This window comes from Lissotriton vulgaris, chromosome 11, assembly GCF_964263255.1.
Source record: "Lissotriton vulgaris chromosome 11, aLisVul1.2, whole genome shotgun sequence".
NCBI lineage: Eukaryota > Metazoa > Chordata > Amphibia > Caudata > Salamandridae > Lissotriton > Lissotriton vulgaris.
The window spans coordinates 652,427,285-652,453,592 of NC_141699.1; the positions used below are offsets into that span (position 1 = coordinate 652,427,285).

The 26,308-nt window shown below is 50.3% G+C and overlaps 1 protein-coding gene across 1 annotated transcript in view; it reads left to right on the top strand.

Annotated features, from left to right (window-relative positions):
• Window positions 1–26,308, top strand: part of LOC147683289 (uncharacterized) — a 1,765,034-nt gene that overhangs the window by 39,409 nt on the left and 1,699,317 nt on the right. Inside the window, exon 2 of the mRNA XM_086942513.1 lies at window positions 3,182–3,255. Coding sequence (XP_086798639.1) covers window positions 3,182–3,255 — 74 coding nt within the window. The remainder of the gene's footprint in view (window positions 1–3,181; window positions 3,256–26,308) is intronic.

Here is a 26,308-nt window from a genome sequence, read left to right on the forward strand (position 1 = left end):
ACCTCAGGGGTCCTCACTCACCCCACCCTTTTTAATCTGTATGTGGCGCCATTGGCTTCTATTATTAGACAATGTGGGTTCTCCGCTGTCTCGTATGCTGACGACACACAGATGGTGGTGTCGGTCTCAAATAATTTGGAAGAGACAACTGACTGTTTCAATCACTGCATGATGCAGGTGAATGAATGGATGCAGGCCAACTGTCTAAAGTTAAACGGGGAAAAGACAGAAGTTATGCTGTTAGGACCTAACCCTTCCTTTTGGTCGCCGAGATGGTGGCCTGATAGTCTGGGCAACTGTCCAATCCCAGTCTCTAAGGCCAAGAACTTGGGGTTTGTCTTTGACGTTAAGCTTACATTTAATGCCCAGATCAATAAGCTAACTTCTACCTTTTGGCTTATCATAAAATTGATTAGGAAAATTTGTCCTTTTATCCCTCACAAGGAATTGAAGACACTAGTCACAGCTCTTGCTTTGTCCAGACTGGACTACGGCAATGCTCTCTATGTAGGGTTGCAATCACAACTGCTACTGAAACTACAGAGATTGCAGAATGCAGCAGCTAGATTGATACTTGACATCCCCTGACATGAGCCGGTTGCCCATAGATTGGAAGGGTTACATTGGCTTCCAGTGGCCGGAAGGATAATTTTTAAATCTCAATGCCTGGCCTTTAAAGCATTGAAAGGCATGGGCCGCAGTTTTTGAAGATTCATTTGAAATGGTATACACCAGGTAGGAACCTAAGATCTGCTCACTCTAAACTGCTACAAACACCCAAGTTTAAGCAGGTTCGTTGGGGAGGAAGAAGTTTCCTAGTGGGAACAATTCAAATCTGGAACCTCCTCCCGATCCTCATCAAGAGCAGTACGTCGCTTATGTCATTCAGAAGAGCTTTGGAGACCTGGCTCTTCTCAAACAGACATGGCGCATAACTGGCACTATAACTGGACTGTCCTACTGTCCCTAGCGCCAAGACGCCCCTGGGCATTCGTGCATGTTGCACCTCACAGAGTGATGGGTAAACCTACCAGCAATAAAGAGTCAGTCTAGAAGCAAATGTGGCATAGTTTTCTACTCCAAAGTCCCCATCTGGGCCTTGTAAGGTTATTCTTTGCATGCGGCAAAGCAGGGTTGGACTTTAAGGCAATATGGACCTGCCAGAGTGTTGGTCTGACAAGTCAGTGCATGGGTCGCTTTTTTGGCTGTTTGTGGACCTTTTTTGTGGCCATACAAGGCTGGTTTTTACTGTCAATTTCCCTGCTATTCCCCCCAAAATTGCCAGCAGCAAATACAAATCCCCATCATTTGGAAAGCACCTATACAGAATATCTTTATAGGTTCAAAACAGTTCCGATTTGCAAATCTGGGCCACTTTTTTAGTTATCTGGTTCGCTAATGAGGACCACTTTCATTTTGTTGTCCGGGTCAATTTTCAATCCTAGTCCAATATTTGTGTAGAGGTGTAGTGATGAGCAATTTCATCTGCATAAGTATGTATACCAATGCCAGAAGAACAATTGATGAACGGAAGGCTGAACAATGTCAAACCCCCAGTATAGAGATCTGAGCCCAAATCCACCTTTATTTTTGCTCACCATGCTATTCCAACTTGGACCCAGTCATGAGCAAATCAGTCTTGATCCTGCTCTCCATGAGAACAGTCCAGCCTGCACTGAGAGGCCAGGTCCTCCCCGAAATGCATACCAAGCCTGTCTTGCAAGGTGGAATAAAAAAAAGATGTATGGAGTTTTATAAAGCGCAAACTTGACCCGAAGGTATCGTGTATCAGAGCATTTTACATGAGCACCAGTTGCGTTACACAAGGACACATTCATTTTGTTTGTTAGGCACGGGGCGATTAAGTGATTTACCCAGATTCACAGGATGTTTTGCGTAATTGCAGAGACTCGAACCCGGTTCCCCAGATTCAAGGACATCCGTCCTAGCCGTTAGGCCAACTGCTCTCCCCAATATCCCCACCCACTTCCGACACTGAAAATGTATAACCCGTATGAGTGAACGTAGTGATTTCTTGCATATCTTGTTTCCCTAACATGCTGGGAAGTGTTTTCAGGCATGTTATGTACACAGTAGTCACCTATTTGTGAAAGTTCATTGTTGTTTCCTTGATGGACTTTTACAAGTAAACTCCCCCAAACTTAGTTATAGCGCCGACTTTAGGGTGGTGCAACTGGTGCCACCGCCCAGGCGCTGACTTCTCGGGGGCGCCATGTTTTCAAATGTGTTATGGAGTTAAAAGCATCTGCTGCAGCTTCCCTTGCCTCTAGCAATTTTTAGGCACCAATAAAAATGCAAGTTAAATCTGGCAATTAATGAACCTGTTAGAGAGAGATCAGAGTTATGTCTATTCGAAGTTTTGACTCATCATAAAGTAGCGCAGAAGGTTAATATACCTGTTGCAAAACACTCGTACCATCTAGATCACAGAATTGTATATAATGTAAAAAGTTCAGCGGGTTACTTCTTTTGTCAGAGAGATCCTTTTGTTACTTGCAATTTAGAAGTTAAAATCCTAATATTGAACAGTTAGCTATTAACTGTCAAAGAGCTGCATGCAAACTGCAAGGCATAGGTTAGGCGTTATGATTGTTCCCCCAGTCTTTCATTAGCCTAATGTTACAAAATGGGTTCATTTGGGTAGAAATCACTTTTTATTACTAAAGGCAACTTCCAACCATGGTGTTAACGCTTAAATTCTGAGTTTGTGCTTCTCCAGATCAAGCACTCTTAAACTATACAACCTACCAGTATGGAAGATATGTGACTCTTAAAACGTGTAGTCCTTTGTGTTATGTAACGTTTCCTATACACTGATTTACACCCATGATTCATTGTTTCTGTGTAATGTGTATGTAATGTAAAGTGCTCTGACACCCTACACTGGTATGAGTAGCACTTTAAAACAAAAGAAATGCATGTGTGAGAGAGTGTTTATTTAGACTTTGAGGGGCTCTCTTAAAGGGTGGTAGCAAGGGAATCTGAGGAGAAGGCGGTCATGGGGGACGCTAACAAACATTATTGCATAGGGCACCACCAGGGCTTAAGCCAGCCGTGCTCAATCAAACCCTGGTGAAAATCATTGTGGTTCAATAAATACTATCAGCTGATTATTACTTCCTTTTACTATATTTTTCTGTTAATTATTTTGGTTTCCTAGGATTTGAATGTTTATTGACTGCATCCGAAGTTGCAGTTCCACATATACGCCTAGGAATAGCGGAGGAACACATGGTAAGTCATCATGCTTAAAATTTTAACATGCTGAGCATTTTGGGATGGGTAGATGGATACCAAAATCAGCTGTCATGAGCGAGAGCAAGAGACAGAGAGAGAGAAAGACGGGTAGAAGAGATAGTGAGGCGCTCTTGAGAGAGGTCATTGTGCATGGTAGTTTCAATTAGAAAAACCCAAGTATCCCTGGATGCATTTGACCTGGCATTATGTTTCGTGTTTCCAAAGCAGACATAGTGCCATACTGCGCATACTGCTCAATTGCTATTAACGTTGAAGGCTGTCTTACAGAGCAGAAACCTACATGGCCCCATTTCCCATCATGGCTTGTTAATTAATACTTGAAAATATTATTTTGCAGGCTGTGTACAAGACCCTAGTTATATATTTCATGATTTTTTACCTTTAAAGACCAACAGCCCAATTTCGAGGTGGCGGAGAGGGTACTCCGTCCCAAATGCAAAGGACTAAACTCTTCACCAAACTGAAGGTCCGCCCGCCTGATTTGCAGATTGGCAGACCTTCAGTATGTAGATGGCAGATACCACAGCACTCTGCCGCCTAAATACCTCTCATACGGCTCAATATTGCCAGACAGAGTAAGGGACGTCACAGGTTGGGCCTTGACAGCCCGCTCGATCTTGAGTGGGCGGGCACATGGGCTGTTTTTATTTTTACAAACTACCTTTAAATGACTCATATGTAATGGAAGGAAACTTCCATGGTCCCATGACAATGCGGTCATTGCTTTTTTTTTAAACATCTTTTTATTAGATCTGATTGGTACTTTCCTGAGGCTCAGCCGGGAAAGCTAGGAGTGTAACCTTAATTTTTAAAACTGTGTGCTTTTAAAATTCAGATTTTTATGTTGCCTTACATTTAGTTTGCGCGGTGTTTGTTCTCACCCGCAGTGCCATCGTGAACCCTTGCAGCCGAATAGGTGCTGTTCAGGGACTCACACGTGCTTAGACGCCATATTGGGAGGATTCTGGGATGGCGGTACAGTTGTTCTGAGACTCCCCCTCTCCAAGCTATATAAACTGCGCTGTGACTCCGCGTGCTTACTAGATCTGATTGGTACTTTCCTGAGGCTCAGCCGGGAAAGCTAGGAGTGTAACCTTAATTTTTAAAACTGTGTGCTTTTAAAATTCAGATTTTTCTGTTGCCTTACATTTAGTTTGCGCGGTGTTTGTTCTCACCCGCAGTGCCATCGCGAACCCTTGCAGCCGAATAGGTGCTGTTCAGGGACTCACGCGGGCTTAGACGCCATATTGGGAGGATTCTGGGGTGGCGGTATAGTTGTTCTGAGACTCCTGCCCTCCTCCTTCCCTCTATATATGGCCACCATCAAACGTCCGCGCAGCGGGCGGGCGCGCCGGCGGCGCGCCAAAGGCAAGCCCGTCTGCGCCCGTCATCGCCAGGACATCGCCTCTCGCCTGTACCCCTGGTCGAGGTCTGCTGGAGCCCCATCATTATGATAGAGAGACACTCTTAACTTTGAAACCGAGGGGCGAGATTTGTGGGAAATTGCTGTTTCATTTGGGGGAGACGGGTCTGTGCTGTGATACCTGTAATTTCACCACTCCTGCGCCCGGCAGGGTGGGACAAGGGGCAGGTCCTGACAAACAAGCACTACTCAAAGTCACTTGCTAAGCACCATATGGAAATACAGACGCTTGTCGTGGAAGAATCCCCAGATGTTCTGTTTATCTGTGAAACATGGTTGCGAGATGACATGATGGGGATATTAAGTCTTACTCTTCCTGCAGACTACTTAATCATTACCCTAAATAGGGATTCAAGGGGTGGGGGTATAGCGGTTATCCATAAAGCACAATACCCCATCTCTTTTATTAAGGAAAACATATGGGGCTGTGAATGTTCCCGCTTTCGGCTAGAAATAAGCGCGCACTTCAAATTTCCGGGACTATACATCTATCGTCCCCCAGGGCCTGCTGCCAAGTTTATTGAGGCACTTTTAGAGGTTGTCAGCTCACTGGTGGTGGGATCTGCCAACTTTACGATTTTGGGGGATCTGAACCTTCATTTTGATCAGACCCATGATACGACCATCCTTAACCTGTTGCTGATCTAGCGGCCCTACAGTTAGATCCATTAATTCAAGCTGCCACCCATACGGCTGGGCACATATTGGATCCGGTCTTTTACAATATTTCGGCAGTGAGCATAGCTACGCCCAAGCCTATGGGTTGGACAGACCACTACCTGATAGAAGCCAGTCTGGAGATTCCCGAACCATTTAGGGCGGATAGGGTGAACCCGACCCTTAAGAGGCCCTGGCATAAACTTAAATTGAAGGACCTCCACTCTTTTCTAGGGGTTTTCCCCATGGAAGATATGACGGATCTGGAGGTGGCGTATACTACCTTTTGTGACTGGATCATGGGGGGACTCGACGCCTTGATTCCGGCTAAATGGACTAAGGGCTGCAGGGCTAACTCTAATCCTTGGTATAGTTTAGCTCTGAGGGCCCAGAGAAAGGAATGCAAAAGAGCTGAGCGGGTATGGGGAAGGGATTACAAAGATATATTTTTAAAATTGTTCAGGAGCTCAAGAGAAACAGAGCCACTGCATCCAGTATAACATCTGTGCAACAGTGTGAGGCACTCGCGATTTTCTTTGTGGAAAAAGTGCAAAAAATCTACAAGTCTTTTCCGCAGTGTCCCCCAGGCTTATCTGCCCCTGTTAGTACTAAGGCGGGCGGTTCCATCTTGGCAGCTGTACCAGAGATCTCTAGTGAAGAGCTGGTCAGACTATGCAGGAAAGTCAAATCTGGCTCTCCGTCGGACCCTATGAGGCCGGCACAATTCATCGAGTCTCTGGCGCTTTTTCAGCAGCCTCTAGGTCATATGCTCAACCTGGCTTTTTCCATCGCCAGAGTTCCTATGGCCTGGAAACAGGCGTGGGTATCCCCCATCATCAAAAAACCCACGCCTGACGCATCAAAGCTGGAAAACCTCAGACCAATCTCCCTTCTCCCGTGGGTAGCGAAGATTGCAGAGGCTCATGTAAACAATGTTCTATCTTAATACATGAACCTTAATGACATTCTAGATCCGTCCCAAAATGGCTTTAGACCAGGCCACAGCACTGAGTCCGCCCTACTAGCCACAACTGAACATCTACGGACGATCCTTGACGCCGGTCAGAGTGCAGCGCTGATCTTATTAGATCTTAGCGCTGCCTTTGATACGGTATCTCATGACATCCTTCTGTATCGTCCGGAGGCAGTAGGGATCACGGGAACCGCCTTAGAGTGGTTCAGATCTTTTCTACAGGATAGATCTCTCTGGGTATCAGCGCCGCCGTTCCTTTCTCAATCCCATCCCATTGGTCAGGGGGTTCCTCAAGGCTCTGCACTAAGCCCGTCTCTGTTTAATCTATATGTTCAGCCTCTCGTGGCTGTGGCAAAGGCATGGGACCTAACGTTGGTATCATATGCTGACGATACCCTGCTTGTTATCACCTTAGCTGAAGGGCCATCCACATCGGCCACGAGGTTCAGAGACGGGATGGCTGCAGTAGCCCAATGGATGGCTGACAACTGTCTACAGTTTAATGCAAGCAAAACCGAGGTCCTACTGGCAGGGAAGAACATCTCCCTTTGGAACGAGCACTGGTGGCCGGCCTCGCTCGGTACTATGCCTGTGCCAAAGACTCTTGTTAAGAACTTAGGAGTCTGGAAAGATTCTTCACTTAGCTTTCAGACCCACACGAAGAGAGTGGCAGCCACATGTGTCGGCCTGCTTAGAGGCTTAAATCCCCTTTTGAAGTTCTTTGATTCAGCAGTTCGGCAGCTTATTGTCCAATCCACAATACTATCGCGTCTGGACTATGCCAGCGTGTTGCTCTTGGGGGCTAATAAAGCCGAGATACAGCGACTCCAACGAGTCCAAAATTCGGCTGCCAGAACCTTGGTAGGACTTCCTCGCCGGTGTCCTATTAGAGCCACGATCAGTAGGCTGCACTGGCTTCCGATCAATTCCCGGATCCAGTTTAAAGCTCTCTGTCTGGCGTTTTAGATCTTAAAAAACGGGCACCCGGAACTATTGCGCCCACTTCTGATCCCGTATGTTCCCAAGCGTAGCTTGCGCTCGCTGACACAGCAACTGGTGATCGTGCCACGGATTAAACTCTGCCGTATTGGCGGTCGCTCTTTCCGGGTCATGGCAGCCAAGCTATGGAACTCCTAACCGGTCCTTATTCGCGGAATGGAGGATCTACTGGCATTCCGGAAAGCCATTAAAACCTTCCTCTTTCCGTTATCATAGGGCTTGCGACTATGGTGGGCTGGCTCTTAATTGAATCTGTATCGTTTAGATCTAGTAGCGCCGGGAAGCCTTTTTGCTGGGGCAGCTGTGCGCTTAGAAATCATTTAACATAACCTAACATAACATATTGAGTTTCATAGGAATCATCTTAGTACAGAAACAAGATATTCTCCAGGTAGTGCACACATAGGAGTCTATTATGATGTTGGGCCGATCGCCACTGCCCACATGGCGGTGGCGATCCGCCCGACATCATCCCCCGGCCGCCTCCCATTTCCCCCGGCCATAATATGATGGCGGGGGTACCGCGGCGGACGGAAAGACCGTCCGCTGCTTTTCTGCCCGGTCAACGGACCGGGCAGAAAAGGATTGAATATGGTGGCAGTGTCTGCTAGACACCCCATCCATATTACAATGTCAGCTGGAAGCAGCCATTCCGTGGTGGCAAGGCATGCAGATTCGTCAGTTGGGGGCCCATTGCGGGCCCCCAGGATGTTGGAGGGGTAGGGGGGCACATGGGGTGTACCTAAGGTACCCTATGGTACCCCTGCATTTGCATGGCCGACATGGCAGGCACCGCGCTGTGCCTGCCATGTTGTGCATGCAAATGCACAGATGCCTTTTTTGCAATGTGGCGGGTGCTGCTGACCGGGCAGAAAAGGATTGAATATGGTGGCGGTGTCTGCTAGACACCCCATCCATATTACAATGTCAGCTGGAAGCAGCCATTCCGTGGTGGCAAGGCATGCAGATTCCTCAGTTGGGGCCCATTGCGGGCCCCCAGGATGTTGGAGGGGTAGTGGGGCACATGGGGTGTACCTATGGTACCCCTGCATTTGCATGGCCGACATGGCAGGCACCGCACTGTGCCTGCCACGTTGTGCATGCAAATGCACAGATGCCTTTTTTGCAATGTGGCGGGTGCTGCTGACAGCACCGCCCGCCCCAATGCAAAAAATGCTGAATGCACCCCGCCAGTGTGGTGGGCTCACCCTAATTGTACATGTGGGACCGCCACACACACAGCGGCCAGTCCCATTTCCCGGGCCCTATTCTTCCATGTTCATCTCAGGTATTGGGGCCCGGGCCCCATGCCGTCTGCTGTGTTATATTCAACTCAATAATCACTTGCTCAGACAGCACCCAGTACCACCCACCCACCATGCTGGCATATTCAGGAGGTTCTTCAGAGTTCCTTCCAAGAGCCCTAAATTTTTGCGTACTCCTGTGGACAGCCCTGGGCTCAGTAGACCGTCTCCTCAGCATGCAGGTCATTATTTTTTTATTTTTAAAAACACAATCACGCTTTAGGATTTTGTTTTTGAAGATAAAAAAAAGAAAGTTAATGTGTGCAGTCTGCTGCCGTCATGTTGATAGAGCTGCAGGGCACACTTTCAATGCATTTGCAGGAACCAATGTGACTTCAGTCCCTGAAAATGCAAGAGATGTCTGCTGGGCTGGAGGACATCTCTAAATTTGGCGTTCATAGTATCCTTGGCGTTGGTGTAGTATTTCTGCTGTGGAAGGTCCCCGGCTGGCTCTCTGAGTGGCTCTCAATCTGCCTTCCACTTCGTTCATGGCTACAGTAGGGGCTACCAGCTACCAGTCCCATCTATTTCCACCAAGCTACCCCAGCCAGCAGGCTGCCCAGTCCTTTCATGGCTGTGAAGGCGGCTCCAACAATCCTTGTAGGACCCAAAGCCAGAGATCTGCCTAGTTGGCCACTCCCCCGGCAGCCACAGCTTCCAATTCTCTTTAATATGCCTTCGCAACATCACATGTAACCAGTCTGGCAGGATCAAGCACCACCTTCCCCACTAGCAGCGCATAACTTCGGACAAATTGGTGCTCCTAATTGTACATCCTTCCATTCATGGAAACCCTGCCACCCATGCCACCATCCTCATGTTGGTTGACGGAGGACCACCTCTTCCTGGTGTGTCAGTTTAAGACCTGTCAGCCTTAGGGTGGCCTTCCCCCCAATCTTTTTGCCTGCTTACCTCCTCTTTTTGCTGATTCTTTTCATTGGCCATAGGTCTTTCAGCACTTTACCACTGCTGGCCAGTGCTAAAGTGCATGTGCTTCTCCCCTAAACATGGTAACATTGGTGTATACACAATTGGCATATTTAATTTACTTGTAAGTCCCTTGTTCAGTGGTATACCATATACCCAGGGCCTGTAAATTATATACTACTAGTAGGCCTGCAGCATTGATTGTGACACCCACACAAGTAGTCCTTTAAATATGTCTCGGACCTTCCTCTGCAGAGCCTGTGTGTGCAGTTTTACTGCCACTTCGACTTGGCATTCAAAACCCTTTTCAAAGCCTTAAACTCCCCTCTTATTACACATATGTCACCCCTAAGGTAGGCCATAGGTAGCCCACTGGGCAGGGTGATGTGTAAGTAAAAGGTAAGACATGTACTTTTAAGCTTAGCATGTCCTGGTAGTAAAAAACAACTACATTTGTTTTTCACTACTGTGAGGCCTACTCCTCGCATAGGTTAACATTGGCATTTCCTTAATACACTTTTAAGCTGTAAGTTTTGATTAGAAAGGAGTAGCTGTGTTATGTTTTATATCTTTGGAATAGTAATGATAAATCCTCTTTACTGGTAAAGGTGGATTTACCATTACTCTTTTAGAAATGCCACTTTTAGAAAGCAGATATTTATATGCTTTTACAGCTCTGAGTACCTGCAGCCTCTCTCTGATACATGTCTGGGATGGATGACAGCTACATTCTGAGCATTCCCTCTAGACAGCCACAAACACAGGAAGATTAGGTGTGTCTGATTAATCATCTACATTTGGATAGCTCTTCATGGGCAGGAAGGGAGGGAGCGCCTGACACTTAAACCTGAATCAGGTAGTGCCCTGGCTCCACACAGAGGGCTGATTACCCCTACTGATAGCCTAGAACCAGGTCTAGGAGGAAAGGACCTCAGGGACTGGATGAATCACAACCATCTTAAACTGAACCCTGATAAAACTGAGTTGGTTCTCACTGGTGGTTCATCCAGCCCCTGGAACTCTTCTTTCTGGCCCCTCTCTCTTGGCCCCGCACCATCCCCCTCCACCACCGTCAAAACACTGGGTGTCAAAATGAACAATCAGCTCACTCTTCACTCACACATCAGCTCCGTGGTCTCTTCCTGTTTCCTCACTCTTCGTACCATCCGCTCTGTTTCCCGCTTCTTCTCCCCCCAGGCTCTTAAGACCATCACAGCCGCTCTGGTAATCTCGCGTCTGGACTACGCCAACGCCCTTTTCCATGGCATCCCAGCCTACAGCCTGCGTAGACTCCAAACCATCCAGAACCAGGCGGCCAGACTGATATACGGCCTCCCACGCTATCACCATTCCACCCCCCTCCTAAAAGAACTCCATTGGCTCCCTGTGAAACAACGTTCCCTTTTTAAGATCGGGTGCATGGTCTTTCAGGCCCGGCAGGGCACTGCCCCTGCTTTCATCACTTCACTAATCAAACCCTACGTCCCCGCAAGAAATCTCCGGTCCTCCTCCCAGTCCCTTCTCCAGATCCCCCGCTTCTCGCGCAAAAAGTGGGGCGGGTCCAACTTTTCTACTTTGGCCCCCTCCTTCTGGAACTCTCTCCCTGACAACCTCCGCTCCGCAACTCAGTACCTCTCCTTCCGCGGAGACTTGAAAACCTTTCTCTTCAGCCAGGCTTTCCCCGCCTAATGCTATTTCACTCCTCCCTGGTCTTCTTTCCCCTCAGCTACTGAACCTCCAGCGCCAAGAAACCGCAAGGTGTACGCCGCGCTCTATAAGTGTTTTAAATTAGAATTAAATTAGTGCACTTCAAGGACCCTACTTTGAAGTCACCCCTGTGGGAGGGATGGGCGGAAATAGAAGCTAGGAGGCTTTAGTAAGTTGTCAATTGTGGTTTATTGAAGAATAGTATGACCGAAGTGATGGATTCCTTCTTCAGATGTATGGGGTTCTGGGTTAGGTGTAGAGTGTTCCTCTTCCTTTAGGTGGCTTGGGTGGTCCTGTCTTTGCCAATCCCCAGGATGCTCAAAGAAAAGGAAAAGAGGGCGGTAAGTATTCTGTTGAGGTCTTTTTACTAAGTAGGGGAAACCTTCACCACACCCGGTGTAGTAGTTCAGGACCTAATAGTGGCTCGATTAATAACAAAGGTTCTTCTTGCTGCAGGTACTAGATAGTAGAGCATTTGAGGTCCATGTGCATAAGGAAGGGATGGTGGTGGGTATGTGCTCAGGGACTTGTGTAGGGAAACGTAGGCGAAATCTTGTGCAGGGTAGGCTATTAGCAGTGCTCACTCTTTCCCCTTCCCCGATCCCAGCCTTTCCTCCCGCCACCCACACTGTTACTCACCGCCCAAGCCGTAACTCTCTGGAGTTACGGCGTCAGTTGCGCCCTCCTGGGTGGGAGACGGTGTCTACCAGTCCTCCGACCACTCCTCCTGGTCTCCAGCGTCTTCGGTTGTCTCCTCCGGTTTGGTGTCCGCGTCTTCTCCCGTTGTGGACTTCTCCTCCCCGCGCAGCTCCTCTCGGCGTCTTCCGGGTTCCGTGGTGATGACACGACGCTCTACGCTGGCGTCCTTCTTTTCTCCTTGCTCCGCGAGTTGCGATTGGTCCATTCTGCAGGTCCTGCCTCCGCCTCATGCTTCCTGTGACAAAGAGAATCCGGGCCGAGCGTAATCGCAGCTGTGTCATGGCGGATCCCTGGCCCATGTAATCCCCTCAGCAAGAGAAGGTAAGTGTTCCAGCATGGGGTCCCCTTCTGGTTCCTCCTGACATCCCCTCTCGCTTATTTTCTTGTTCACAAGAAAACGTTCTATTGGATACCTAGAAAGTAAGTCAGCATTGGTTTGTGCCTGTCCTTTTCGATGGAAAATGGTGAACCGATATGGTTATAAGGCCAGGAACCACCTCAATACCCGGTCATTGTGCCCTTTGTTACGCGCAAGCCACTCAAGGGGTGCATGGTCCGTTAATAGAGTGAATTCTCCACCTTCTAGATAATACTTAAGAGATTTTATGGCCCATTTGATTGCCAATGCTTTTTTCTCAATTACTGCATAGTTCCTGTCTCGGGGATACAATTTTCGCCTGATATACATGACTGGTCTCTCCTGTCCCTGTGTGTCCTTTTGGGATAGGACAGCTCCCAGTCCGTACTCTGAAGCATCCATTTGTAGGATGAAGGGTTTAGTGTTATCTGGACTGAGCAGTACAGGTTTGGTTGTCAAGGCTTTTTTTTTGATTATGAAAGGCTTTTAACATTGTAATTGATGGGTTGTGGAGTTTTGCCTCAGTTTTTATCTCTTTTCTAAGGAGATCCGTGAGGGGTGCTGCCATTTGAGAAAAAGAGGGAATAAACCTCTGGTAATACCCGAGAATCCCAAGAAGGGCTCGTAGATCTCCTTTTGTAATGGGAAATTCCAATTTGGCTATAGCAGCAACTTTTTCTACTTGGGGTTTGATGTAACCTTTGCCTAATAGATACCCGAGGTATTTGACTGATCTTCCGGCTAGATGGCTTTTAACTGGATTTATGGTTAGTCCTGCAGTTTGTAGGGCCTGCATAACTTGTTTAAGGTGTACCCTGTGTTCTTTCCATGAGTTACTATAAATGATGATGGAGAAGTGTGGCTCAGGGGTTAGAGGCGGCAGACCCGGAAGCTGAGATCGGCCTTGGACCAGGGTTCAATTCCCCGCCTCGGCGGGTCTTGGGCTAAAAAATTCCACGGACTCGATAATTCTCGCTCCGGTGCCTTCTCGACTCACGGGTTCACACTCTGCGACTCTGGGCAATAGCTTGCTTAATCTCCACAACGGCCCCTCGCGGCGGGATGCCTGGCTTTCACCTTGTGGATACCCTGCCGGGGTTATCTCACAGGGGAATACCAGGACGGGTTCCCTAAGCAAGCGCTTAGATACCGACCTCGGTCAGTGATTTGCGCTATATAAATACATGTACATTTACATTTACATGATATCATCGAGATAGGCAGCCGCGAAGTCACTACAAGGTCTGAGTATGTGATTCATCAATCTCTGAAAAGTTGCCGGAGCCCCATGGAGGCCAAAGGGCAACACCAAAAAGTGGTACAGACCCCCAGGTGTAGAGAAAGCTGTTTTCTCCCTATCTTGTTCTCGGAGAGGAACCTGCCAATAGCCTTTGCACAAATCTAAAGTACTGATGTACTGTGCTCAGCCTAATTTCTCCACCATCTCATCAACCCTAGGAAGGGGACACGCATCAAATTGTGAAATTTTATTAACTTCGCAGAAATCAATGCAAAAACGTATTGATCCGTCTGGTTTAGGTACTATGACAATCGGAGAATTCCACTCACTATGCAAGGGTTTTATGATCCCCATACGGAGCATCTGTTGCAGCTCCTGCTCTATGGCTTCCCTTCTTGATTCAGGTAGACGGGATGGTCGGAGTCTGACCTTTTTCCCGGGGATGGTGTGTATTTCGTGTTGTATCAGGTTAGTTCTTCCTAGACTCGTGGAGAATACCTCTTGCAGGGAGGACAATGTGACACAGAGGTCTTTTCTGAGGTCCCTGGGTAGATCACTGTCTATACTCTGGTGAAACAGGGGAGCGTCCCCTTCAGGTAGAGACATGTAGGTGGGTTTAGAACCTAGCCACTTCTTCAATAAATTAACATGGTATATCTGGGTGTTTCTCCTATTCTGAGGGTCGAGTTCTAGTCGATATGTGACAGGTGTGATTTTCTCTGCAATCCGATATGGACCTTGCCATTGACCTATCAGTTTGTGGTCTGAGCTTGGCATCATTAGCAAGACCATATCATCTACCTTAAAATTCCTTTCAGCATCCTTTTTGTCATATTGTTGTTTCTGCTTGTCTTGGGCTTTCTCTAAATGGGTTTTCACTATGCTTCTGATCTGGGCTAGATGTCTCTTTAGGCCCTACACGTATTTTGGAAGGGGTTTGCCCCCATTACTTTCTTCTTCCCATTCCTCTCTGGCCATGTCCAGAAGATTACGGGGTTGCCTTCCATAGAGAAGTTCGAAAGGTGAGTACTCGGTGCTCTTCTGTTCGTGACACCTGATAGCAAACAGTGCTAGGGGTAGCATCTCCTCCCATTTACGGGATTCTAATTCTAGAAGCTTCTTCAGGGTAGTTTTAAGGGTGGCATTATACCTCTCAATGAGGCCATCTGTTTGCGGATTGTAAGCGGCTGTCCGTATCTGTTTTATCTGGAACTGCCGGCATACCTGTCTCATCACCCTGGAGACAAAGGGTGTACCTTGGTCTGTAATTATCTCCTTGGGGAACCCCACTCTGGAGAAAAAAGAGATCATAGCTTTTGCTATTTGGGTTGTATTAGGTTGGCGTAAAGTTACAGCCTCTGGGAAACGTGTAGCATAGTCGACAATGACTAATACATAACAACACCCAGTGCGAGAGGGTAACAGGGGACCAATTAGGGCCATCCCGACTCTGGAAAAGGGTTCTTCAATAATGGGAAGAGGTCGAAGAGGAACCGGAGGTGGTTTGTATCTGCTATTTTTCTTGCATATGGGACATTCTTGACAGTATTTTCAAATCTGCTGATATATTCCTGGCCAATAGAATTGGGCGAGTATAATACTTTCTGTTTACTCCCCTCCAAAGTGTCCTCCTAAAAGGTGACTATGGGCCAAAAATAAGACTTTTTCCCTGAAGGCTTGTTGAACTAGTAATTGAAGTTTCAGACCTCTACCCCCTTTCCGATACAATAACCCTTTTACCTTTACAAACTGGGGACCTAGGTTTTGGGGATTTTCGTTTTCCACAGCCCTGTTCCAGGCTTCTCTTAGTGTAGGGTCCTCTCTTTGAGCCGTGTGAAACTGCTGATCATGTTCCCAGAGACAACTATCAATAGTCTGCATTAAGGATACTAGATTCCAGTCTCGTCTTTCTTTCTTCTTTTGAATTTTGCTTTTCCTTTGTTTTGAGGAGGGCCACTCTTGATCTGTGAGGAGTGCAAAGGGAGCGGTTTCTCTCCATTTATCTTCATTAGTCTGTTTTTCTTTCAAAATGTCCTCCAAGTAGGGATAATCTCTCCCATGGATAAAAGGTTCTGGAAGTTTAGGGATGAGTCCTATGTCTAATTTCACCGGCTCAATTTTGGGGTCATGCTGTACTGTGACTTCTGTAGTAGGATACTGTTTCTGATATCCGTTTATACAGATTATGTTCACAGTCCCTTGAGTATCCTGGAGGCCTCCCGTAAGGATTTGAGGCTGCATGACTGTTTGTATGCAACCCGTATCGACCAGGGCGTCTCGGGGTTCTCCGTTAACTGATACTTGTCGGTGATAAGGAAGAGGTTTTCTATCTGAAGTGCAGAGATAGGACCGGGTTAGTCCAATCTCCATTGGCTCTTCCTTTTGCGGACATTGTCTAGCTATATGTCCGAATCCTCCACAGTGAAAACACTGGGGTCCTTGTGGTGTTGGTGGTCTGAGGACAGGTAGCAGGCTGGGTAAAAGAGTTACCGGTTCGGGCTTCTTGAGGTACGGGGGTCTAACTGTCCGAATGGTGTTGCCCCGCTCGTGATGTCTCCAGGCTGGTTCATCCCTTCCTTTCTGGCTCTCTTGTGCCCGACGAAAATCGCTGGCTAGTTCTACTTTTAAACTTCTTATGTTATATAAATTTTAGTTGCGCCGAAACATTTTGTCTGAATCTAATTTTAAAATGTTTATGCCACTGATTTAGCAAGTGCATTTACCTGCCTAGACCCCGGTCCGCCGCGGCGTATGCCGTTTGTTGCGGAGGGTCGCATAGGCATTATACTCACTTCCGCATTCCAACACGGAAGAGACTGTCAGCGCTCTAGCTGATCCGGCCCCCTTCCCTACTTAACTTGGAGGGAGGTGCGGACGCGCCGGCGGCGCCGAAGGTGCACCCGTCTGCGCCTGTCCGCGCCAGAACGCTGTCAGCTGCCACACCAATATCGCATCTCGGGTGGCTCACCTTCCCCAGTCAGCATCACCCTTTGAAAATGGCTGCTACTACATTACCTCTCATTCTTTTTTTTTTTTTTTAAGACCAATGGTCCCAAACTTTATTTAGTTTCACAGGTAATAAGGCAATTGATCACACAATGTCATAAAAAAGAATAATTACTACAAACGTTACCCAGCTAGTAGCATGTTTTGACATGTCGGTCATACATAAGTGAAAATAAACAGAAGCCAGGGGAGATGCATTAGTCCGCAAACGGCAGTGCCAGGAAAAGTTTCGGGTTGCAGTGCTCGTAGCCCGCAGCACTGCAAAAGGACCAAGGTGGTCATGAAAGCCAACATCCATTGTCTTAGGCCGCTTTCCCTGGTCGGCACAGAAGCAGTCAAAGGCAGGATCACATCCCATACTGTTATATGGGTCGCTGGGTTACAGTCTCCTGGTCTTGGCAGTGTCCAACAGGCATTGTGTGAAGAGTAAACTGGGAGGGGAAATCGAACATCATCATGGGTACAGTAGAAACAATCTCACTGCCAACCAGGAGACACAACAGGGAATTAAAAGAAGGGGGGAGGGAGAAACATTTCAACAACAGTCGGACTGGTATTTGCTTGTACAGTAATGTATCAGTGATCCTAGCTGTGTATGTTGCACCCTATGTGGGCCGTGTGGGGGCGGGGGCGGCTGTGGATGTAGGGCTGCTGCAATCGCGGGGCGGGGGGGGGAAACGACAGGGGACTCCTCCTGTTGGACCTGACCTCGGTGGCCGGGGGAGGGAAGGGGGGGGGAGGGGGGCTCGCTCCACAACCGGACGGCAGACGACAGGACCCTCACTGTTCCGTGTCGGGGCGGTCACTCTATACCGGCCTGGGTGCACGCCCGGTGGTACGCGGCCAGGGCAGCATCCCAGTCTTGGGCAACCGGGTACTTCCGGAGGCCCGCGGTCTCTTCCCTGTGTAGAGACACACTCTCCGCGCAAGCCCAGTTGTCAAAAGAGCGACGCCAGTCAGCAGGGCGCGGGGGGCGGCACTCTTCCATCGTTTCGTGATGAGTCGCTTAGCCGTAATGAGTCCTAGGTCCCAGAAACGTGCCCTTAGTTTGGTCTGTTTGGTTCTCTTGTAGAGCCCCAGTAGGCATGCTTCCCACGTCTTGGGGAGGGTATCGCCCGTGGCCGCCGTCAATGTGTCAGCGACCGCCGACCAGTACAAGGTGAGGTGGGTGCAACTCCAGAGTGCGTGCAGGAAGTCCGAGTTCTGGAGGCCGCACCTGGGGCACGCCGACGATGTGAGTCCGAAGTAGTGATTCAGTTTGTCTGGGGACAAATACGCGCGGTGTATTATGTAATATTGGATGATCTTAAATCGCGCGTTGCGAGGAATATTTCTGGCGCCTGCCAATACCGCAGTCCACTGTTTGTCTGACCAGACACTACCCCGATCGGTCGTCCACTTCTCCCTCAGCCTTTGGGAGGAGAATTGAGTATGACTGTTCAGCGCTTGTGCTAACCAATGCACTATATGGGAACCATCGCCCATCACATGTAGATACTGGATTAGCATATGCGTGGACGGCTCGTGGGTCAAGTCACCCCACGCCTTCGTTAGCTCGCGGAGAAGCCTGGCGTGCGCCAGAAATTGGCCCACTGGCAGACCGGTGTCTGCGGCCAAGGTCTCGAAGGGCAACAGCTCTCAGTCACTATACAGTCCGCCCAGTTCGTCCAAGTCTGCCGCCGTCCAACTGCGTAGCTCGGTTGAAGACAGCACGCCAGTACCCAGGGGAGTCCCCAGTAGAGGCAGGTTTGGGGCATAGGGTACCGTACTTTTGGTGAGTCTGAGGCTCCGCATATAGCACTGCCTCGCGACTGCCACATGGATCTGTATGGGGGGTCGGCCCCGCGTCAGGGGGTGGAAGAGTGTCAGCACCTGTATGGGGGACAGGGTAGTGTCGATCGTGGCCGTATCCATCAGGTTCTTACCACTCAGCCAGTAAGCAACCCATTGTAACTGGGCCGCTAAGTAATATAGTTCCTGATTGGGAACCGCCAAGCCTCCAGAGTCCGAGGCCGCGTAGAGGGTCCTCAATGCTACCCGGGGGCGCCCTTTATTCCAGATGAGGCGCCTGGTGAGGGCTTCCAACCCCTTGAATATGCGTGCCGGTACATACACTGGTAGGTTAGCATAAAAGTAGAGGAGCCTGGGGAGCATTATCATCTTGGTTAGCGCCACTCGGGCCGGCACATTCAGTGGGAGGGAGTTCCAGAACGTGACCTGGGCCGATAGTGAGGATATGGCTCTCACGAGGTTGCCCTCCAGGAGATCCATAGGGTCCCGATATATGAGGATCCCTAGATACCTGAATACCGTCGGGTGCCATCGGAGCGTCTCTCCCATCATGCGCACATCACATTGTGGCATCGTGTCACTGAATGCATAAGCTCCCGATTTAGCCCAGTTAACGCGGAGCCCTGACATGTCCCCGAACGTTTGAAAGATGTCCGTGATTGCCGCGGGTATATGGGCGAGGTCCCTGATATATAACAATAAGTCGTCGGCATACAGAGACACCGAGTGGATGCCATCTGCCAGTGGGATACCCCAGGTGTCGCCGGAGGCACGGAGCAGTTCAGCCAATGGCTCCATCACAAGGGCGAATAATAGAGGGGAGAGGGGACAGCCCTGCCTGGTGCCCCTCCCAATCCGAATCCTGTCAGAGAACAATCGCCCAGTCCGGACTCGTACCTCGGGTGCCTGGTAGAGGAGCCCCACCATCTGGACATAGGCGTCGCCCAGCTCGTACTTCTCGAGGACTCGGAGGAGATAGGGCCACTCCACCGAGTCAAACGCTTTTTCCAGATCAAGTATTATGCATCCTGAACGTGGCCAGGTGGGAGTCGCATACCGTTGGACTCTGAAAAAGCGGCGCAAATTGTAGGACGTGCTCCGGGTGGGCACAAAGCCATTCTGGTCAGAGTGTACCAGCGTGGGGACTAGTGGTGCAAGCCTCCGGGCCAGCGTCGCTGCTAAGATTTTGTAATCGGTGTTGAGGAGCGCTAATGGTCTGTACGAGCCGAGCTCGTTTGCCTCTCTACCCGGTTTTAGCAGGGAGATCACGTTGGCTTCGTTCAAGGACGCCGGGAGTTCAGCATCTTCCGATGCCGCCTTATACACCTTCAACAGTTCCGGTATTAACACCAATGAGTAGGCCTTGTAGAATTCAGCCGGGAGCACGTCAGGGCCCGGTGCCTTGCCATTGGAGAGGGAAAAAATCACCTCCCGTAGTTCCTCGCTGGTAAGCTCAGCACCTAGCTCCGTCTGGTGGGCAGGAGTGGCTGCCGGAAGTTGCAGTGCCGCCAGATAGTCCGTGATCTCCACCTCGGTGGCCCGCAGCCGTGAGCTGTATAAGGACCTGTAATGCGACGTGAACGCTTCGTGTATCTGTTTTTGGGTGTAGACTTCAACGCCCTGAGTCGTACGGATCGACAGCACCGACGCGGACTGGGTGTCTTGTCGTATCAGCCACGACAGGAGCCTGCCAGGTTTATCACCTGCGTTATGGGTGCGTGCGGAGTGCGCCGCAAAATTAATGTTCTTCAGCCTCTCCATCAAAAGAGCGTGATCCGCCCTGGCCGAGACCAGCCGGGAGCCATCGCCCTCCGCCGCCTCTCGTTCTTTGTCTAGTAGCGTCTCTTCCGCCCGTATCAGATCCCTCTCCACCTGTCCCCGTAGGCCCGCCTGCACACCGAGGCAGCTCCCCCTGGTCACTGCCTTGAAGGCGTCCCACTCAATTTTCGGAGACGAGGTCGAGTCGCTATTGTCCTCGAAATACTGTATCACCCTCCTAGATATCTCCTCACGGAATGGGGTGTCGAGTAGGAGATCCGGTTGTAGGCGCCATGTGGGTACAGGTGGGCGTGGTCGCCTCCATCCATAAACTAGAGTGTGTGGGTTATGGTCTGAGTGCGTCCGCCCCAGGTAGTCAGTGTCTGTCACGGAAGGAATCAGGTCGCGGGACATCATATATCTATCTAGTCTGACGTGTAACGAGTGGGCTCCAGAGTAGTAGGAATACACCCGGGCGGTAGGGTTTCTGACTCTCCAGGCATCTTGTAGGTTCCACTGCGCCGCCCAATCAAGTAGGGCCCTGGAGGCTGCCTGCGCAGGGGCGATCATCGCCGGGGGGGACGAGCGGTCAAGGGAGACATCTAGCACACTGTTGTAATCCCCACCCAACAGCAGGGGTACGTCAGGCCAAGGTGCAATCACTGCCGATAATCGTGTTAGGAATTTCCCCTGTTCGACATTAGGTGCGTAGATGGAGGCTATAACAATCTGCTGCCCGTCTAGTCTGCCCTGTATGACGACATAGCGCCCCTCAGTGTCAACGTTGCTGTGTGTCAGTGCAAATGAAACCCCCGGCCGTACCCAGATCAGAGTCCCTCGTGCAAACGCTGAAAAGGTTGTGGCGAATATTTGCCCCCTCCACCTACGGCGAAGTGTGGCTACCTCAGTGGCGACCAGGTGGGTCTCCTGTAGTAGTGCAATCTGTATCTGATGTCTTTTAAGATAGGAGTACACCTGATATCTACGCGAGGGTGTGTGCATGCCCCTGACATTCCAGGTACAAAATTTAACCGTAGCCATCACAGTATCCATCTCGACCAAGCACTCGCCCCCCCCAACCCCCAGCCCGCCCCGCCCACACCCGCACAGCAGCAGTTATCAATGGCCATTTTTCCCACCCGCCATCCCACACAGACCCAGGAATGCGCGCTGTAACACTGCAGTGCCGACACCAGTCTCAAAAAGAACAGGAACAGAACCATAATACCAAAAGGGCAACGACAAAACAAGTCGCCGCCCAAACGCTCTAACGAGCTCAATCAATCCGTGAGTTCAGTGGGGGGATGACAAAGTACGTCACTTAGGTAAAACAAGTTAGTTCACTAGGCCAAGAGAGCCGTGGTGACTCCCCTCCACGGGCAGTGGGCCAAATGGCATCAGAAGTCAATGGCAGTGCCCACAAACAGGGCCAGAGTGTCTAATGTCACATGACTCGGATGTTTTTAGTTCCGGGGGGGACCTCATCTGCTTTTCCCCCGAGGGGGCACTCACCTCTAGGGGTCCGTCCACCCCTCCAACACAGTGTTTCCGGTGTTACTCGAGTGGAACGGCTCCGTCCCCCCTTCCCAGCGGCAGTGGCAGCACATGGTTCATCCGGGAGGTGGGGAGGTCGGAAGCAGAGCACAGGCCCCAGGGACAGAGCCGGCTGTGGCCACCGGAGTCTCTAGGAATACCGGTGGGGGCCCCCAAGTGGGTCGTCCATGGTAGTGTACAAACTGCTAAGTGTCGCCAGCTGCAGTAGCCCTGCCAGGGCTAGGGTGAGGAGGGTTGCTATGCTATCAGGTCCGCCGTTTGGGGTGTGACATCTGGTAGGCCCTCTGTATTCGGATCATCTGGCAGTCCGTACAAATATTCGTCGTCTTCGCTCCCGCGTGATCGTGGGCTGGCGTTGGAGATCAGGATGGGTGACTGTGATCCACTGATCTCAGCTGCTATCCGGAGGGCCTCTTGCTGTTCACTCTGAATTTGCTCCGGTGTAGGGCCTATCTCCGTGTCCGCGGCTGGTGATCCGGCCCTCGAGGTGCGCCGGTGTCTTCGTCTGCGGGTGCCTCGATTCCTACGTTGCTCCATCGGTGCGGACCCGTGGCCCGTATCTACCCCAGAATCCAGCCAGGTCGCCGCTGCCTCAGGAGTATCAAGGAAGTGGGTCTTGTCCTGTGCCACCACCCGGAGGCGTACCGGGAACAGTAGTGAGTACTTGAGAGCCAGACGCCTGAGTCGTTGTTTCACCGCTAAGAACGATTGACGTTGTCGTTGGACCTGCACGGTGTAGTCGGGGAAGAACATCACCTTGGCGTTGTCTACCTTTATGTCTGATAGTTTCCGTGTTTCGCGTAGGATGGCGTCCCGATCACGGTAGTTCAGCACCCGCATAAGCATTGGTCTCGGATTGGAGCCCTCCGGGGGTGGACGGGATGGCACTCTGTGCGCTCTTTCCACTACAAAATGTGGTGACAGCGTGCCCTCCGGCAATAGTTCTCGGAGCCAGGTCTCCATGTGTTCCGCTGTCTCCCTCCGCTCCCATCGTTCCGGCAGGCCTACTATGCGTACATTGTTTCTCCTGGCCCGTCCCTCCGCATCCTCCGCCCTGTCCTCGAGGAACTCCACCCGGTTGAGTAGGTCACGTACGTGCTTGTCTGTCTGTGCCAGCTTGGGCGAGGTCTCCGCCATCGTTTGTTCCAGGGCCGTGGTGCGTTCGGACAGTTTCTTGTGGTCCGCTCGGAGATGCGTCAGGTCCACCGCCACCTTATCGATCTTGGTCTCCAGCGATGTGCGGGTCAACTGCATGGATTCCTCCAGGCGCTCCATGGCCGCCAGCATAGTGTCCAATTTGGAGGCAGTCTGGTCAGCAGCCTCGGAGTTCTTCACCATCTTTCCTTTGTTCAGTGTCCCACCGGTGCCGGTCTTCGCTCTGGTCCCCCCTGACATGGGGCTGGTCGACGCTGCAAAGCAGCCGGGTGGGTAGGCCCCCGCAATGAACACTGTTGAGACCGGTGCGTTGTCAGCGGGGGGGGACCGCTATGCTGCCAGGCCCTCAGGATCTTGCTCTGTGACACCGTCTGGGGAGGGCGAGATGGCGGTGTCTTGACTGATGTGGGAGCCCTCATGCGCCGCCGGCCGTCACTGTAAGTGTCTCAATGGCGAACCGCCCCCTGGTAGCGCCACGTGTTGGTCTGCTAGGCCGGACCGCGTGGTCTCTCTGGTCGTGCCCGCCCCTCGGGCCTGGAAGGGTACGCTCGGCCGGGCGACTCTGGACACCGCCCAGCGCTGTGTGGGGCTCCGTGAGGCTCAGCGCGGGGTCAGCAGTGTTGATGAGTGCGGGGCCACACTGGTTCCTCACCCGCGCAGGCACAGGGTAGTCCCCTCAGTGTAGGGGCGGCCGCCGGTGGGGCTGCTTAGTTGTGGTCGTGGCCTGTGTGCTGCGTGGGCCGGGTCTCCGAGTGCTGGCCAGGTCCGGTGCCGGTTAGTGGCTGCTGCAGGGCGGAGGGCAGGGACAGGGGCCCAGGATGGAAACAGGACTTCACAGCCCCCGTTGGTGGTCGCCGGGGCCCAGGAGCAATATTGTCAGTGGGGGTCCGGCCGGGTGTTCCCAGCTCCGTCAGGCAGGGTGGGCCGGTGTCACAGCCCGCGGTGGGCCAGGGAGCCGTGTCCGCCTTCAGCGTCCGGGGCCTCCGAGTGGTGGGGCTGCCGGGGACACCAGGCGCTGTGGCGCGATCCCGTTCCCCTCTCTAGGGTGCGCAGGGGAGGATGCACGCGTCGCGGCCTACCTCGTAGGTCCGGATCCCCGGTCTCTGGTAGTTGGGTCCGCCGGCCGGAAGTGAGCCCAGGGCGGGTAGGTGCCGGGGTTGTAGGCGGTCGGAGGGTCCGTCGCTCCGATCTGCCTGAAAATCGCTCTGGCGGTGGATGAGGCTCCCGGGTGCACTCGGTTCAAGTCTGGGCTCGCCACCGCCGATAATGAAGGAGAAATGGCCCGTGGTAGGGGAGCTTCACTCGGAGCTCAGCCCGGGCACGTCCGCTCACATCGCGCGCTTATCCACGCCCCCTACATTACCTCTCATCAGGTATGCGCGGAATGATCTTTTAGAATTAAACTCTCCCCTTATTGTGGCATCAGAAGCACTATTAGCAGACATTCAGAAGACCTCTTGCGTCTGTAACATCGAGCCATCAGTGGAGAGACGGACTGAGAGGGTTGAAGCTCAGACCGTTTCCACTAGCCCCGCACAGGCAAAATGTACAGCTATATACTTCAACGTGAGATCTATCCCAAGACACGCTCTGGAGATATGGAGCCTTCTTGACTCTGAAAAGCCTGATCTGTGTTTCATATCTGAGACATGGCTACATGAGCATGCTATTCCCGACCTTCATATAGCCTTCCCGCAGCAGTACGCTATAGTTAGGTCTGATAGAATAGGGGGAAGAGGTGGAGGAGTACTGATAGCAGCAAAGGAGAATATGAATGTTCATATTATAGAAAGCCTTGTGGTTAATGAGTCAGAAATCATAGTTTTCTGAGTGAATGGCCTGGGAAAAGAAGTATGAAAAGGGGCATTGTTATATCGACCCCGGGGAATAAAGGAGATTTTGCCAATACCTTATTAGAAACTATAGCCCCTCATGTCTTGACTGCAGACAGTTTTTTGTTACTGGGTGATTTTAATTATCACGCTGATGACCAGTCCAAAGCTGAGACAGAAAAACTAATCTCTTCTATGAGTACCCTCAATCTGATTCAAAAGATTACAGGCCCCACCCACCAAGCTGGCCACACGCTGGATCTCCTATTTACTAACTCTCCTAATATCTTGACGGCCCCCGCTACTCCATTACTGTGGTCTGACCATTACTTGGTGAAATTCGCTATAAATAACTGTATACTGGAAACAACTAGTAATAAAGACAAAAAAGCATGCAGAAACATGAAAAAGATCACTCTTGCTGCCTTCTCTGATAGTTTTGAGATAGATCAAATAGACCCGAAGGCAAATGTCAATCTAGCAGCTATGCATCTGGAGTCTGCCGTTGGCAAGGCACTGGACAAGATCGCCCCTTTACGAACGGTCAATTGCAGGGAGAAATTTTCACCTTGGATTACAGACCAATTAAAAAACCTTAAAACCTTGACAAGAAATGCTGAGAAAACCTGGCGGAAAAGTAAAAATTTAAATGACCGTAAAACTTATCAAACCCTACACACTAAATATATGAGGGAAATAAGAACAGTAAAGAGAACGCATTTAACTGAACGGAAAATCAAAGCTGAGAACTCGTCTAAGGAGCTTTACCATATCTTAAAGGAATTTACTTCCTTTAAAAGTCCACAATTAACACCAAATACTGAAGAATGGACGGAAGAGCTCTCTAAATTCCTAGATGATAAAATTACAAACATATGTAATTCCTTCGAATTGGACAATGCATCCTTTCAGTATTTAGAACAGGACCTAGATATAAATGAATCTTTATATATAAATGATTCTTCCTCGAGGTGGGCCACTTTTCAATTGTTTGACAACGAAAAAACCATGTTAGTAGGACGAAAAATTAAATCAGGCTCCCCCAGTGATCAATTAACTTCCAAACTATTTGCCATCCTTGCCCCAGCGCTAGTGGATTGTCTCTGGCCTTTTAAATAAATCCCTGAAAGAAGCGGAGGTTCCAAAAATTTGGAAGGCGGCAAGAGTCAAACCTATATTAAAAAAAAACGCGCAGATGCAAATGCTTTTATAAACTATCGTCCCATCTCCTTGTTGCCATACTCAGGGAAAGTGTTGGAAGCATTTGTAAATGAACAACTGGTTAACTACTTGGAGACGAATAACCTACTCGATCCATCACAGTCAGGTTTCCGCGCTGCCCACAGCACGGAAACAGCACTAATCGAGGACGCTGACAACATTAGGCTTGCCTTGGACAAACATCAATCTTCTATCCTTGTACTTTTAGATCTGTCGGCCGCCTTTGACACCATCTCCCACCAGATCTTGATTAGAAGGCTGTGGGAGTGTGGTGTCAGAGGGCAGGTTTTGAGATGGTTTGTAAGTTATTTGACGAACCGGACGACTACAGTACAAGTAGGTAAAACCTTGGCCAGTACCCGGCCCGTCATAAGAGGTGTGCCTCAGGGCTCTATTTTGAGCCCCTCGCTTTTTAATGTTTACAT